The 16,031-nt window shown below is 37.7% G+C and overlaps 1 protein-coding gene across 15 annotated transcripts in view; it reads left to right on the top strand.

Moving 5' to 3' along the window:
- Positions 1-16,031, top strand: part of CDH18 (cadherin 18) — a 625,567-nt gene that overhangs the window by 455,035 nt on the left and 154,501 nt on the right. For all 15 annotated transcript variants that reach the window (XM_084508750.1, XM_084508740.1, XM_084508744.1 and 12 more), the window contains one exon: positions 5,112-5,406. In XM_084508750.1, coding sequence (XP_084364876.1) covers positions 5,112-5,406 — 295 coding nt within the window. The remainder of the gene's footprint in view (positions 1-5,111; positions 5,407-16,031) is intronic.

Genomic DNA, 16,031 nt, shown 5'->3' with positions numbered 1-16,031 from the left:
GGCAGCTTCCCAGGGCCAGGAGCTTGGGGTGTCCCCAAGTGGGCCAGGCAGGGCCCGTCCCAGCACCCCACCAGGAGCAGGGCACCATGGGCACTTGGCATCTCTATGGGGCTAGGCTGGGCCAAGGTTGGGCTGATCCATGGGCAGGGGCCATGGTCAGGCCAGGCAGGGCTGTGGGGAGCTGGAGCCAGGCCCTACTGTGGCCTCAGTGGGGCAGGGGCTGGTGGCCCTGGGATCACCATGGAGCCTGGGCCTGGGCAGGGACAGGAGGGGCTGGCAGTGGGTCCAAGCTGTATTAGACTGTACTGGTTAACTGGACAAATTGCTGGTCTGCAAGATCCTTTCAAAGTAAGGTTTGGGTTGTGAGGTGAGATTGCTTTGGGAAGCAACTTGAAACAACTTCAGAAGGAAAAAAAAAATACATTTTTTTTCAGTAGCAGCATCTTAGTATTATATATTGACCTGTGATACTAAGTCACAGGTCAATAAATAATCTTAGTATCACAGGTCAATATATAATCATCATAGAGCTGTGTTGTAATTGTTTGGCATCTTTTTCTTGTATTTCTTTCCAATGATATTCATTATTCCTCTCAACATTATGAGTTATCATGTTTCGGTTTGAAATGTGTTTGTATTTCTTTCTAAATTATGAGACTCCTGCGATGTTGCAGCTTTCTGGCTCTGACTGTCACAGCAGGGGAAAACCACCATCAGATTTTGTGTTTAGCTATGCTATTTATTTGCATTACTATGGCACATTAGTGTCTCATCCTGTGTACGTGCTCCTGCTGTAGTCATTGGCAGAGGTGGTGGCATCTCACTGAAATTAAATGCCCACATACTTTCTAGGGAATCTGTGTTAAGATGACTTCCCCAAGATCACTCAAGTTCACTGATGAACATGGTACAGGGCTGGTGATAGGTTGGCTCAAGTCTGCATTGCTTAGTGGCATCCCCCTCTCTGTCAAATGTGTCTGAAAGGGGTCTAATGAAGTCCTGAATAAAAAGAGTCCATAGGAGTTTGCTCCCTTGCTGTCTTTCATAAAACAGCGTAGACATACATGTAGCTGTAGAAGTGCAGCCTCCCAAACCATGTATTTGTACCCTAGTCAGTGAATCACATTTACTGCAACTAGAAATGCTTTTGTGGAATAAACCACCTTTTGTGGAGATGATTTCAGGTACAGAGGGAAAAGAAAGAAGTGCTCCAGGTACAGGAAATGAATCTCTCATTAATCTGGTAGGCATTGTTTTAACCGGGGACTCCCAGAGGCTTTCTTCAGCACAACGCATGTTGCAAATAAGTGTTTGAGAGAAGCCTTGATATTTTTCTACCTGGGCCAATTTGTACTGAGACAGAAGTATTAAAGAAGACAGTTATATAGTCTTTACAGAAAAAAAAACTGAAATATAAAGCAACTGACAAATGAAAGGCCCTTTTGTTATGCAGTAGAAATACTGTGTAGAGTCCTCCTATGTGAATTTTAAATTTAGCATTAGAAATTAAAAGGCATAAATCAAAGTGTTGTATTTCAAATAATATACAAAATAACCAGGAAATAGGGGAGGAGACAATTCTTTTAAGTCTCTCTTGTTTTCAGTTGTAGCCTTACAACTGCAATGTGAAAGACCTCATTGCAAGCTTTTATTAATATCCATATAATTTTCTTCTAATTACATTCCTGCCTTTATTTTTCAAATGACGTTTGTTGGGTAACATGATATTTAGCAGGAATAGTATATATAATTTGGCCACACAATCAGCTGAACATCTTTTGTGTTTCTTACCTTTGTTAGACATAAAAGTCCTTGGACTCAAAATTTAGCTGCATTTTCTTCACAGATTACAAGTGAAATACTTGTTTTTGCACAACAAGAAACACCTGATATTGTTAATTTTTCAAATCTTCCATGCATTTCATGCTACCACAGTGAATATGTGTTTCTGCTGCATGGTATTCTGCTGAATGGTACATCTTCTTTGGATATAAAAATACTCCAGATTTTTGAAGAAAGCTTGATTAAATTCTGCAACAGCTCCTTAGCCCATCAATTTCTTAGTTATTTATGTAACCATTTTCTTAATTGATTCATAAAACATTCTGATTACCTGAAAAAATAGAATAACAACGGATTTGGATTTAAATGCCAGGATATCTACTATTCCTGTTTTTAGGAATAAATCTCTTCAGAGAACATTTTGGTTTTCTAGGAATTTTGAATCCCTGGCATTTTACCATACATTATTTCTTTGTCAACAGAATACAGTAGCACTCTGAAGTTAATAAGAGATGTAACCAGAAATTTGCCCATCACTACTCAGAAGGAAACGTGTAAGGTTACTGCTGTCTTCTAAAGACAAAGCCAAAGAAACAGACCCTTCCTGTGCTTCTTTCTTGTTTTTTTTTTTTTTTTTTTTTAATCATTATTATTATTATTATTATTATTATTATTATTTTTAAGAAATAAAAGATAAGTCAACAGTGGTGTTTTATGTTGGTTATTCAGTCAGATCCTCTTGTAGCTCAGCTCAATATAATGTGCATCAGCAAGTTAGGCTGAGGTTTATATCAGCTGATTATCTTAATTTTATTACACTTACCCCTCAGACTCACCCTGCTGAACCCCCTATAGGACTAGATATAAACTGTGTCGCCATATTTCTTGAGGGTAGGAAAGCTCTGCAGGAGGATCTGGATAGGCTGCACCGATGGGCTGAGGTCAACTGCATGAAGTTTAACAAGGCCAAGTGCCGGGTCCTGCACCTGGGGCGCAATAACCCCAAGCAGAGCTACAGGCTGGGAGAGGAATGGTTGGAAAGCTGCCAGGCAGAGAAGGACCTGGGAGTGATGGTTGATAGTCGGCTGAATATGAGCCAGCAGTGTGCTCAGGTGGCCAAGAAGGCCAACGGCATCCTGGCTTGTATCAGGAACAGTGTGACCAGCAGGGCTAGGGAGGTGATCGTCCCCCTGTACTTAGCTCTGGTGAGGCCGCACCTCGAGTACTGTGTTCAGTTTTGGGCCCCTCGCTACAAGAAGGACATCGAGGTGCTTGAGCGGGTGCAGAAAAGGGCGACGAAGCTGGTGAGGGGCCTGGAGAACAAGTCCTACGAGGAGCGGCTGAGGGAGCTGGGCTTGTTCAGCCTGGAGAAGAGGAGGCTCAGGGGCGACCTTATCGCTCTTTTTAGGTACCTCAAGGGAGGCTGTAGCGAGGTGGGGGTTGGCCTGTTCTCCCACGTGCCTGGTGACAGGACGAGGGGGAATGGGCTTAAGTTGAGCCAGGGGAGTTTTAGGTTAGATGTTAGGAAGAACTTCTTCACTGAAAGGGTTGTGAGGCACTGGAACAGGCTGCCCAGGGAAGTGGTGGAGTCACCATCCCTGGAAGTCTTCAAAAGACGCTTAGATGTAAAGCTTAGGGATATGGTTTAGTGGAGGGCTGTTAGCGTTAGGTTGGAGGTTGGACTCGATGACCTTGAGGTCTCTTCCAACCTAGAGAAAATTCTGTGTGATTTCCATAGATTTAATACAGACAGGATGAAAAATGTCATCAAAGTCGTGTATGCTTATTCCCTTTAAAAAAAAAAAAAAAGAAGTTCATTTTAAATTCAAGACAAAGACCTGATAAGAAAGATGCAAGGAAAGAATGGGAAAATAGCAGCACCTCTGTATTTTATGGTTTAAGTCGGAAAGGAAAAGGAAAAGGAAAAGGAAAAGGAAAAGGAAAAGGAAAAGGAAAAGGAAAAGGAAAAGGAAAAGGAAAAGGAAAAGGAAAAGGAAAAGGAAAAGGAAAAGGAAAAGGAAAGAAAAGAGACAGTTTAAACCTCCAGAAGTCTTATTTTTTCTCTACCCAACACTAAACGGAAAGGAATCTGAAAGCTGACACCTTGTGTTCCATTGCTTAAAAATAATAATTGACAATCTGGGCTTTAGTCCAATTCAGTACAGAAACTTAGTAATGCCAATAATTGCAGATATTTGGAGATAGTCAGGACAAGCGGATAAGAATAAGATTGAATTAAAAAGTTTCCCTTCTTACTTCCATCACTGTATAACTAGCTGCACACTATCACTTTGTTCTTATTGTGTACCTCAATAAGTGCAGTTCTCAAAGCAGTTTTAAATACAAGCACAAAGCTTCACATTCTAGCAAAAAAAAAAAAATCATCCTTCCCTCTCAGAGAACATGTATTCATTTTAAATCTAAGTGGGTAGTTTATTAGAGTCAAGTTAGAGCACTGAGATGGATGGCTATTTTGTATAGTCTGTTAATACACTAGGGTACGTAAGGACTTTTCCTTTTTTTTTTCTTTCTTTTTTTTTTTTTTCCCAAGAAATTTTAAGCTTTGTTCTATTCACAACATTTCTACTCAAATGTTACATATATTTTGTAGCACAAAGTATATATTAGGAACAATGAAAATGGCAGAAATATTAATCAAAGTTCATTATTTCATTATAAATAATTTAAATTGTAAGGAAATTAGGAGACTTTGTAATTAAAAAAAAAAAAAGAAAGAGAAAAAAAAAAAAGAGAGAGAGAGAGAGGGGGTAGAGAAGAAATGGCTGCGTTTTGTAGAGAGGTGGAAGAAATCCTGTACAGACAGTCTGTGCCCCATTAGACAGTTTCTGTTTGTAGTAAGTGATGCTGTCCTTGGGGCCATAGAAGATAACATAGGTGACTGGACTGAGTGACAATCATTGGAGCAAACTTAATCCTCAGAGTGACTGCTTTAGGCTTAGTGCTCAAGGCCAAGTATCTAGCAATGAGTGCTGTAAGATATCAACTTGAAGAACTAAAAACAAACCAAAAAAAAACCAAACCAAAAAACATTCAATTTGCCAAAATATGTTTGATTCAAGGAAGTTTTATAGAATGGATATAGGAATTTGAAATAAAAAATGAGTTATGCTGGGGCAGACATGACCCTGAGCAAAATGATTGTCTTGACATTAATAGTGCATGAGAAATTACAGCAAGAGTTGAGAAGGTTACAAACTAGGCAGATTAATGTTAACAGTAATATTATAATTTTTGTATTTTTTGTGCAATAACCTTCTATGTAACGTGATAAGTCATTTTATATGATTTTATGTGTATATATTCTACAGCTGCACTCCAATTCCGACAAAGGTGATGGATCAGTCAAATACATTCTTACTGGAGAAGGAGCGGGAACTATATTTATTATTGATGACACAACAGGAGATATTCATTCAACCAAAAGCCTAGATCGAGAGCAGAAGACACACTATGTGCTTCATGCCCAAGCTATTGATAGACGGACAAACAAGCCACTCGAGCCTGAATCTGAATTTATTATCAAAGTACAGGATATCAACGACAATGCACCAAAATTTACAGATGGACCATACATTGTTACTGTGCCAGAGATGTCTGAAATGGGTAAGGAAAATTGTTCTATTCAGCAATATTTTAACAAGAGAAAATGCCACATGATGTTTCACAAAGCTATACCACTTTGTTGTATTATTGACTGTATGTAAAAGAATATTACATTTAAGAACAGATGATAAGAAGACATGAAATGCAACCTTGTGTGTTACTAGGGAACTTTCATATGAAGAAAACAGTACACACATACGTGTTTACTGTAGAGGAGAGTCACTCTTATTCTCATGTGGTTTAAGAGATGTTCCACAGAACTCCTAGACAACCTGTAATTTTCATTCTAGAATCAAGATATATATCCTCATTCAACTACACTCTTATGTCTACAAAATTAACCAAATACAAAGGAACAGTAGCTTTCTACATTATTCTAGATAATGATCTCATGTTTCTTTACATCTGTTAAGATGCTACAAAGTGAACAGAAATGCAAAATAAGTACTGATCTTTGTTTTTTCCCAGTTAGAAGTGTAGTTCAGATATTCTTTGAGGAGCTGTATTATACCACCAGTTTTCTTTATTTCTTGCTTCTCTGCTGTTGAAATTAGTTTATAACTTTGCTATCAATATCAAACATAACTTCACTTAAATCAAAAAGAAAAAGAATTCACCACACCAAAATAAACATAACATCATCACAGCACCGACAAGGTGGACATTTTACACACACACCACCCCTCGTCCCTTCACCACACTAACATATCACAGTTACTGCTTTCTTAAATTCTTCACAACTTGTACATTCCTAACAATCATCCTGCATGTATTTTTGCCCGTTACTTCTACCAACTATCATCCTTATCTCAAATTCCTCCAGCCCCACGTTGGGCGCCAAAAAAAGACTGTCGTGGTTCCGCTCAAGTGGGCAGCCGAGCTCCACCACAGGCGCTCTCTCACTCCCCCTCCTCAAAGAGGAATGGGGAGAAAATATGTGAAAAGGGCTCAAGGATTGAGATAAGGACGAGAAAATCATGCAATAATTATTGTAACGGGCAAAACAGACTCAGCATAAGGAGATAGTAAGATTTATTGCCTATTACTAACAAGCGAGAGAAGTGAGAAAACAAAGGAAAAAAAAAAAACAAAAAACAAAAGCACCTTCCCCCCATCCACCCTCTTCCACCTCCTCCCCCCGAGCGGCGCAGGGGAACGGGGGAATGGGGGTTATGGTCAGTCTGCAGCACTTCTTCTCTGCCGCTCCTTCTCAGTCACTCTCGTCCCCTGTGCTGTGGGGTCCCACCCACGGGATGCAGTCCTTGATGAACTGATCCGGCGTGGGCTTCCCACAGGCAGCAGCTCTTTCAGAACTGCTCCAGATATGGGTCCGTACCACGGGGTCCATCCCTCAGGAGAAAACTGCTCCAACCTGGCTCCCCTACGGGCAGCAGCTCCTGTCGGGTGACCTGCTCCTGCGTGGGCTCCTCTCCATGGGCTACAGGTCCGGCCCGGAATCTGCTCCGGCAGGGGTCTTCCACAGGCGGCAGCCTCTGTCGGTGCAGGGCCACCTGCTCCACCATGGTCTCCTCCACGGGCTGCAGCATGGAACCCTGCTCCACCGTGGTACTCCATGGGCTGCAGGGGGACATCCTGCTTCACCATGGTCCTCACCACAGGCCGCAGGGGACTTCTGCTCCGGCGCCTGGAGCACCTCTCCCCCTCCCTCTACACTGACCTTGGCACCTGCAAGGCTGTTTTCTCACTCCCTTGACTCTCCCGGCTGCTGTCTGGCGCAGCGTTTTTTTCCCCTGTCTTAAATATGCTCTCACAGAGGCGCAAACAACATCGCTTATTGGCTCAGATCTGGAAAACAATGGGGCCCTTCCCAAACATAGGGCAGCTTCTAGATCTTTCTCACAGAAACCACCCCTATGGCTCCCTGCTACCAAAACCTTGCCACGTAAACCCACTACAAACATATATAACTAATTCAGGATAGACAGGTGCAAACATGACTTTTGTTCTAGATACTTCTAAAGAAAGCTTAAATGTTATGCCTGGGCTTTGTGAAAAAAATAAATGCAGTCTACTGAAAAAAGACAGTATACTGCATTTATTAATGAATGGACAGTACAGATAGTTACCTCATGAACATCCCCCCCCACCCAGTGTCTACATTTTCCTTATAAGAAACTAGCTCTAAGTCCAAAATGTGTCTAAATGTCGCAACTGAATATACATGTATATATATAACATATGATTTGCTCTTCTTTCCTTGCTGTTTGTTGAATAAGCATGTAAGAGGCTATAAACTTCTGCAGAGTAAAATTATAAAGTCAAAAGAGAAAAAGATCAAAATACATGTAGTTACTCAACTCTTATAACAATATTGGTCATATATTTGAAAATGAATGACTATTGTCAACTGAATCTTAATGTTTCGCAATCATTTGATCTCTGAATGGCAATGATGGCTCATATGAGTAGATCTGAATATAAGAGAAGTGTTTTGTTCCAGACTTGAGATTCATATGCAATATTTTGTTAATTTTGTTTTGGTTGAGAGAGTACCTTGTGTAACTTTCCAAGTGCGTATAAGTGAAATTAATTTAAATTGGGAATTTGCATTTGATTGATCTTCTCTGGTACCACCTGACATACTTATGCTGAGCTCAGACATACGTGGCTATGTAATGAGGGGATTTTCATCTGTGTATGAAAGCAGCCCAGTTTCACAGTATGCAAAGAGCTAATTAGTGTGGAGAAACTAAACAGGTCAAAATCACAACATATGTTACACGTATGCGTAGTAAAACTAGTAAATTCCTCATCTACAGTTCTTTTCTTGCATATACAAGTGAACTTTGACATATGAAATATTTGCAAATGTGTAATAAACATTCCAGTCCTGGAAAGACCAAAAGATATTACATTTTATTCCTAAACCATGGAGTTCAGAGTTGTGACAGTTTGGAAATAGACTGGGTTTTATATTAGTGGATTCTTTGTTGACCTAAGTGGCATTAAATTTTGGACAGAGATAAAATAAATTAGAGAAAATATTCTTTTCTATATAACGTGTAAAATCAGTGTGTATTGAATGGACTCAAGTTCACTAAATATCATGTACTAAAAGTATGTTAAAAATTTCCCTTCTCTTTCTTCCTGATTTTATTACTGCTTCTTTATTCTTTCTGTCACTGCCACTTCCCTGAAATGTGGGAGCAATTCTTTGATTTTCTTCATAAAATGCCCTCTATATATGATGTTCCAAAAAATCTCTCTGCATCATAATTTTCTTAGTCTAATACTTCATTCTTCATAGTTACTTGTAGCACCTTTCTCCCTGTCCAGTCGTCTCCTCTCTTCCTGAGTTCTCCCACAGTGTGCGCTGTTTCAGATGTCCCTTTCCAGCCAGGAATAATTCTAAGCTTTTTCTTCCTACAGTCCCTCTTCCAAGAAGAATTCATGAAAGGAGAAACAGCTTTATTTGATCTCCTTTTATTTCCTTCCCTTTTCTTCTTTCATAGTAGCTCCCATAGTTCCCATAGTAGCTTTCAACTTCCCTTTTATGAATTTTCTTCTTTCAGCAGTCTGTTTCGTTCTGTTTTCCCCTTTCTTAAGTTTCCTTAGTCTTTAAAGAAGACCATTTTAATTAATTATTTCCTTCACTGTTTGTGGAAGACTTTTATTTCCTGAATAGGAGGAAAGAAAGTGGAAAGAAAATCAATGTTATCCTCAAAGTCAAGAGTAGCTAATACATTTTATTTGTTCATTAAATTTATAGAAGTTACCTTTTTCTGTCTGCTCCAAACTGGGAATTGCCACCTTGTCTTTGCTTGTAATTGTTATTTCCCCCTCCTCCCTCATTAATGTGTTTACTAATCTCTTCCAAGTCTTTATCAGAAGAATGATATTTGTTAACAATCTTCTTTGGTCAGTATCTAGCTAATAAATATTTTCAGGTTATTGACTAAATATGTTTTCATTCTCTTAAATTACTTGTGTCAGCTACTTGGTCAGTGTGCTCCGAAACCATAGCTTCCTCTCTAATTCTGACTTCCTTGATCTCACCTTTTGCTTCCCAGAGCAATAAACATGTAGGTCTCCATTTGTAGCTACACAGTGATGCTGGTGCACATTGCAGGATATGTTTTTAATGTAGAATTTCCTATTTTAACAATCTGAATGTAGTATTGCAAATACCATTTCCAAGAGAAATCTATGAAAGGACAGAAGGGCAGTATTTGTGTGGATAATGTCATAACACCAGAGTTATTTCCGCACTATTACCTTCACAGGAAGTGGGATAGAGCTGCTAGTAAGAATACCGAGGATGTGTAGGAAGACTCTTCTGTTGTGTTTGATAATTTGCTGAGGCACAAAACTTTGCTTTTAGAGTTGCAGTTCATTTCAGTAGTACCTAAATTAGCTCTTATCGCATTTGTGTCTTGTCACACCACAGAGCGTCATGATGTAGAATTCATTTCCTTTATCAACTGTCTCCAATAACAGCATAACATAGTCTTCCCCTTTCTTAAGTTTCCTTCGTCCTTGTCTATTAAGAAAACCATTTTCATTAATTATTTCCTTCCTATTTCCTGGATAGGAGGACAGTGGAAAGGAGATCAATGCTATCCTCAAAGTCAAGAGCAGCAAATATTTTTTTTTTCTACTTGTTCATTCTATTTATAGAAGTTCTCTCTCTCTCTGTCTTCTCAAAAGGTAGCATTCTTATACAGTCATATTTCTGTAGTAGTCTGAATAAGACTACTACTGAATAAGAATTTCATTCTTATAGTCATATTTCTGTAGTAGTCTGAGTATTGGTATTACCCTTTTCCAAACAAAAATTGTAATAGTTAGTCAGGGATGGCATTTTGGGTGATAAATCAGAGTGGATTAAGATAAACCAATTAAGTTTTAATGACAAGGTAGAGTATTAATGTATAGTAATATGTGTTTTATAAATGAAATATTTTACTGGTTATACCTGAGGTAAATCATTAAGCTATCCATTCCAGAAAGCTTTCTTGTGGTATGAATAAGACCAAGCTTTCATATCCTGCTGTACAGGCATTCTGCTGTAGGCATACATTATATTTTAATTTCAAATTTGTAATCATTCTTTTCTATTTACTGATTTTTGGTGTTTGTTGCATACTGAAAGCATGTTTTTACCTGCAGTCTCAGAAAGACTAATTCTATTTGGGCTTCAATAGGATATATTATTTCTGTGAAATAATTATTTATGTAAAAACGTAGATTCCTATGCCATTTTCAGTTGTTCTGTAATTAGCATGGGTTTTAACATTTACCTGTGTGAGTATACACTGTATGTATAGACTGTATGTATAGACTTACTTACCTATGTGAGTCTATACATAACCCAACTTCTTGTTATTTTATGAATTCCTTGGGAATAGTCACTGCTTTTAAAAAAAATCCTTCCAATTTTTAAAAGGTCTTTTAAAGAAAAAAGTTACGTTCAGTGTTACATTCTGTGTAACAGCATTTTTCCCAAGTGGCAAGTGGTATTTTTTATCTCTGTTATACTGCTTAGTTTCAGCATCAGGTTCACATCTGTCCTCAAGAATTTAGCTGGTATTTTTCCCACAAGTTGTACATTTCTCTATTATTTTCTTGGTCTAATTCTAATAACTGTAGCGCCTTTAAGGTTTTTCATTTTGAAGTCACTGACAAGAAAGTACAGTCAAGTTTTGTTAAACTGTTTCCGAATATTAGATCACAGGGTTCACAGTTGCACAGAATGATCATAATTAAGCTCTATGTCCTATGCTGAAAGAGCTGAAAAAAAGCTACCTTAATTGAACCTCTTTCTTAAAGGCTGGCTGAAGATCCAATGTTTATATCTGTAATGATTTCTTCTGCCGTTTTAAAATGTAATTGAGAGCTATGACTGTGCTCTGTTAAGGTTTATGAAAGAGTCATGATTACCTAAATGTAAAAGGAAATAGAAGGATTTCAACCTGTAAAAGCCTTTCATATCTGCTCATTTCTATATAGCTTAAAAATGGATGAAATATTGCATATTAACTTTTGTAGTGTTGGTCATGCATTAGAAGTGTATTTCCAATGCAACCTGCTTAGAAGACTAATAGAACCACTGGACTTTTCTGAACTTCTTTCCATAATTCCAAGTAACGTAAAGTAGCCATAATTTCAGATGATTTGGAAGACATTATTCATGGTGTTCATAAATATCATTTGTATGAGAAGTGCATATTTATCTTTCTGTGTTTTTTGATATTTTATTCTAAGAAAGATAGCTGACAAAATATTTTGTACAGTGAGGTCGTGACACTGGACTCCAAGTGTTCATTTTCTGGTGAAATCTCTATTTTCTAATGTAGAACGAAGCTAAAACATGTTATGTTTACTTGTTTCTGCTTTAAGACTAGTTTAGGAATTAGTTTAGTTAGGCAGGAATCCCTGGGTTCATTAAACTTCACCTTATTTTCACTTCTTTTACTTTTTCAATATTGATCCATTTGAGATTTTAACAGTAGAGCAAACTGCAGAAAGTCATGCATACAGATTTGCATTCTCAACAGACATGTTTTATTGAACTGCCTCATTAAACATTAAAAATTTGTCTTCCGAGAGACAGATTGAAGTATTTCCCTTCAGCTTTTCTTTGATATGTAACTTTAAATATTTTTATTGTAAACATATTAAAAAAATAAAAACAAAAGAAGAGATTTTGAAATAAAACTACAGTTTGATTTCCCAGATGGAATGATCCCTATTCTTGATAACAGACAAATGGCAAAACTTACGGAATGGTTTTCAGAGCATACAGACATATTTTACAGCATAAAGCATTAGCTAAGAAAACAGAATTCCCAATATGTAATCTCTAAACTGTAGAGGGAAATCATGTGGAATGGTAGTGGTACTCTGAATAAGCAGAGTCTCCACTTTGGGGAAAAAAAGTCTTTTATATTGCCTAAGTGGAGTGTCAAAATGCTTTCATAGCAAAATTTTGAGTTTTCCTTGACAGGCACTTTCACAGTAGGTTAGTGAAGAAAGTGTGGAAGGTATGCCTCTGGGTCCAATGTTCAGATCTATTCTGAGGTCTCCAGGGAAATTAGATGCTTTTTTTTTTTTTTTTTTTGTATTACATTATTTTCTTCTGAATGTTTAACATTAAAAATAGCATAGTAGCTGCACTGTATACTTTTCCATCCAAAATCTTCATTACATAGAGCTCAACAGCAAAAATCCGTACTGTATCTGACTAGGGCTACTAATCGTGACTACATTTGGAGTCACGATTTTTATGTCATTTTGATGAACAGAGTGATGCTAACTTTGAAGGAGTTTTCATTTGAAAGGAAAAGGTACACTTAATACTTTTTTTTTTTTTTTTTTTTTTTTTAAGCAAGGCATTCTAACCCCCAGTTTCCACAAGCTAGGTTTTCTCTGTGCTTAGCAAATCAGACAACAGTTAGGCAAAAGGCCAGTATGGGTATATCCTACAAGATGCTGAGCATATTTGCATAATGGAGTGCTTTGTAAAGGTTTGGGGCCCCCAGCACAAGAAGGATGTGGACCTATTAGAATGGGTCCAGAGGAGGGCTACAAAAATGATCAGGGGGCTGGAGCACCTCACCTGTGAAGAAAGGCAGAGAGAGTTGGGGTTGTTCAGCCTGGAGAAGGCTCTGGGGAAACCTCATTGTGGCCTTTCAGTACCTAAAGGGGACTTATAAAAAAGATGGAGAAGGACTCTTTACTCGGCTAGCCAGGAGAAGGGGAAATGGTCTTAAACTAAAAGAGGATAGTTTTAAAGTAGACATTAGAAGGAAATTCTTAACTGTAAGGGTAGTGAAGAACAGAAACATGTTGTCCAGAGAAGTTGTGGACTCTTCATCTCTGGAGGTGTTCAAGGCTAGGCTGGATGGGGCCTTGGCCAACCTGATCTAGTGGGTGGCATCTCTGCCTATGGCAGAGGGGTTAGATTTAGATGATCTTTGAGGTCCCTTCCAACCCAAACCATTCTATGATTCTATGATTCTGTAATAATACAGTGAACTGCTTGCAGAATACAGTGAAAATGTTAAATGCCTGATTTGCTCCATTGCACTGAATGTGAGGGCTTGAGAGGTGGTGTTAGTGGTGGGGGTGAGTTAAAACTTGTGCATCTAATGTGTTCTTTCAGAAGAAAAGGGAACACTTTTCACTATTCAGTACCAAATTAGTATTAGAAGGTGTTTCCTAGGAGAGACGTACAAAATGTATTAAAAACGCACTGTGGAGGATTTTAAGATATAATGGCATTCCATTTGTGTTAAAATGACCTGTCAGTTGCTTATATGAGATAGCTCCTTTCTTTAGCCCTGTTTCTTTGTCCTACACCAATGAGCAAGTACTCAGATTCAATCCCCTATTTTTATTTATTTTTTTTTAAATAAGGAGAGGAGAGAATAATGTCTCTGAAGAATGATAGTTCTGTGAAATCTTACTATTTCATGTATTTTTTTTCTGTGAAATAGAACCTGTTCTAACATTGCTAAGCCTACCTTGAATTTCTAGAATTCTGGGAAAAAGAACAAATGGGAACACAACCTGTAGGAAGAGTAGGCAGCTGCAGTGACTGTTGTTTCTGGAAGCAGGAAAATGTCTCTACAAAAAGGTATAAAAGTTGTCAGGTGCTCTAGTAACAAAGACTGATAGGTGACTATACCTGTACCTATCGGATAGGTATTTTTGGTGTTTTTGATTAAAAAGAATAAAATAAATCAGTAATGTGTTAATTTTTAAAGATTTTACAAGATTCCAACATAAAGTAACAAGCCATAAATAATACTAAAGCAACAAATTAATGTGGACAGAAATTCACCACTTAATACAACAACTGAGCTGCAGAAATACATCCTAACAGTATTTAAATAAGCTGTAAAATTGGGTGAAAAGAACTGATTTTCTGTTATTTGAAGTGACCTGTTGTTGCTTGCAAGAACTCCTGTGCTAAGTTGAGATAGCAAATCTCAAGTGTCCAAGTTAGAATGGCACAAATGAATGAATACTTTCTGAAAGAGTGAAAAATCTGTATCTGCAAAGATTTATGTGGTTGCTTTGCTATACTCAAAGTGAGACCTTATGATTTTAAGTATTTCTTTTCCCAGTGTGCCCTGGGAATTAACATAAAAATTATATTACATTATATAAACAGATAGTTCTGTGCAATGGAAACTGACCTGTGAAGTTAAACAGCTGGAACTGTTTAACTTGGATCCAATATCTCTACTGTAAGCATTTGGAAAGTGTTCTGGGAAGTCTTTTGGGATACTAGTGTTAGGAAGACTAGCTCTGGTCTGGTCTCTGAAACCAAATGCCTCTGCAGTCAGAGTAAATCAGATGGTCTGCTAGATCACATCTGGTTTAATTTCATCCAAAGGAATCTAGTTGTGATGCTCCAAAACTGTTCCATGAGGCAAATCAAAGTACAACGAGTGGCGAAGATCAAAAAATTCAAGTCCAAAGCATACTTCTACTCAGAACTGAAATGCAAAATTGAACACCCCTCAGTGGCTAATTTAGCTGAGAAGCCACTTTCAGAATAACAGGGGAGCAACCTGTGCTGTTATTTATTTCTCTTTTAACATCGGGCCAAAGGAGTCAGTTGAAAGCAGTATCTGTAGAAGAATAATCACAGGGGATGTATACTGAACCTTTATTAACTTTCCAATCTTTCATTTTCTGGTTTCTTATGTGCAATGTTAGAATAACAGAATCATAGAGTGGTTTGGGTTCAAAGGAACTTCAAAAACCATTTCATTCCACCACCACCACCCACTCTGCCCCCATCATGGGACACATCCCACTAGATCAGATTGCTCAAAGCCCCATCCAACCTGGTCTTGAACACTTCCAGGGATGGGGCATCCAGAGCTTCTCTGGGCAACCTGTTCCAGTGCCTCACCACTCTCTGAGTAAAGAATGTTGGGCCATAAAGATTCATCATCAAATGTCTTGAAAAGTGTAGCAAATTTAAAATCACTTATATTCATTCTATCTCTGCAATACTTCTGCATTATATGTTCTACAATGTATAACTGATAAATTGATAGGTTATCCCACTTAGTGGTCTGTTAGAAATTGTGATTTTATTTTTTTAATAGTATTTGTTAGCAGCATACAAGTACCTGTTTCTTGAACTCCTTATCTTATCTTTTTTTTTTTTTTCTTTAGATCTTTGATACCTTCTGATTTTTTGTTAACTTTTGCATCTTTTATTAATTTGTGGCATTTTTGGAAATTATTTTAAATATGAACTTCAACAGTAATTTGTAGTGTGAATGATAATCCTGAAATCTATAAATATGAGTTGTTCAGAAGTCTAAGTAATATCCATATTTGGGGTCTGTATGCACAAATATGTATGCTGTATAGTTACTATATATGTTTACATATATGTAAGTAAGTTAGTTTTACATATAGAGAGAGAAAGATTATTTTTTTTAGATGAGTATGGATCCTTAAAAATATGATAGGATCCTTAAAAATATGATAGGATAATAATACAGAGATCATTGATCTCTCAGTTTTAGAACATGAGGACTACAGAAATTTCAGAAATACATCTAAGAATATTCTATAAAAAATGAATCACCTAAATAGAATCTGCCATAAAATTGTATATATTATCAATTAACTTC

Source organism: Aythya ferina, assembly GCF_964211825.1.
Source record: "Aythya ferina genome assembly, chromosome: 2".
Taxonomy (NCBI): Eukaryota; Metazoa; Chordata; class Aves; order Anseriformes; family Anatidae; genus Aythya; species Aythya ferina.
Note: the sequence above shows the minus strand (reverse complement) of the source record. Positions and strands in the feature narration are given on the sequence as shown.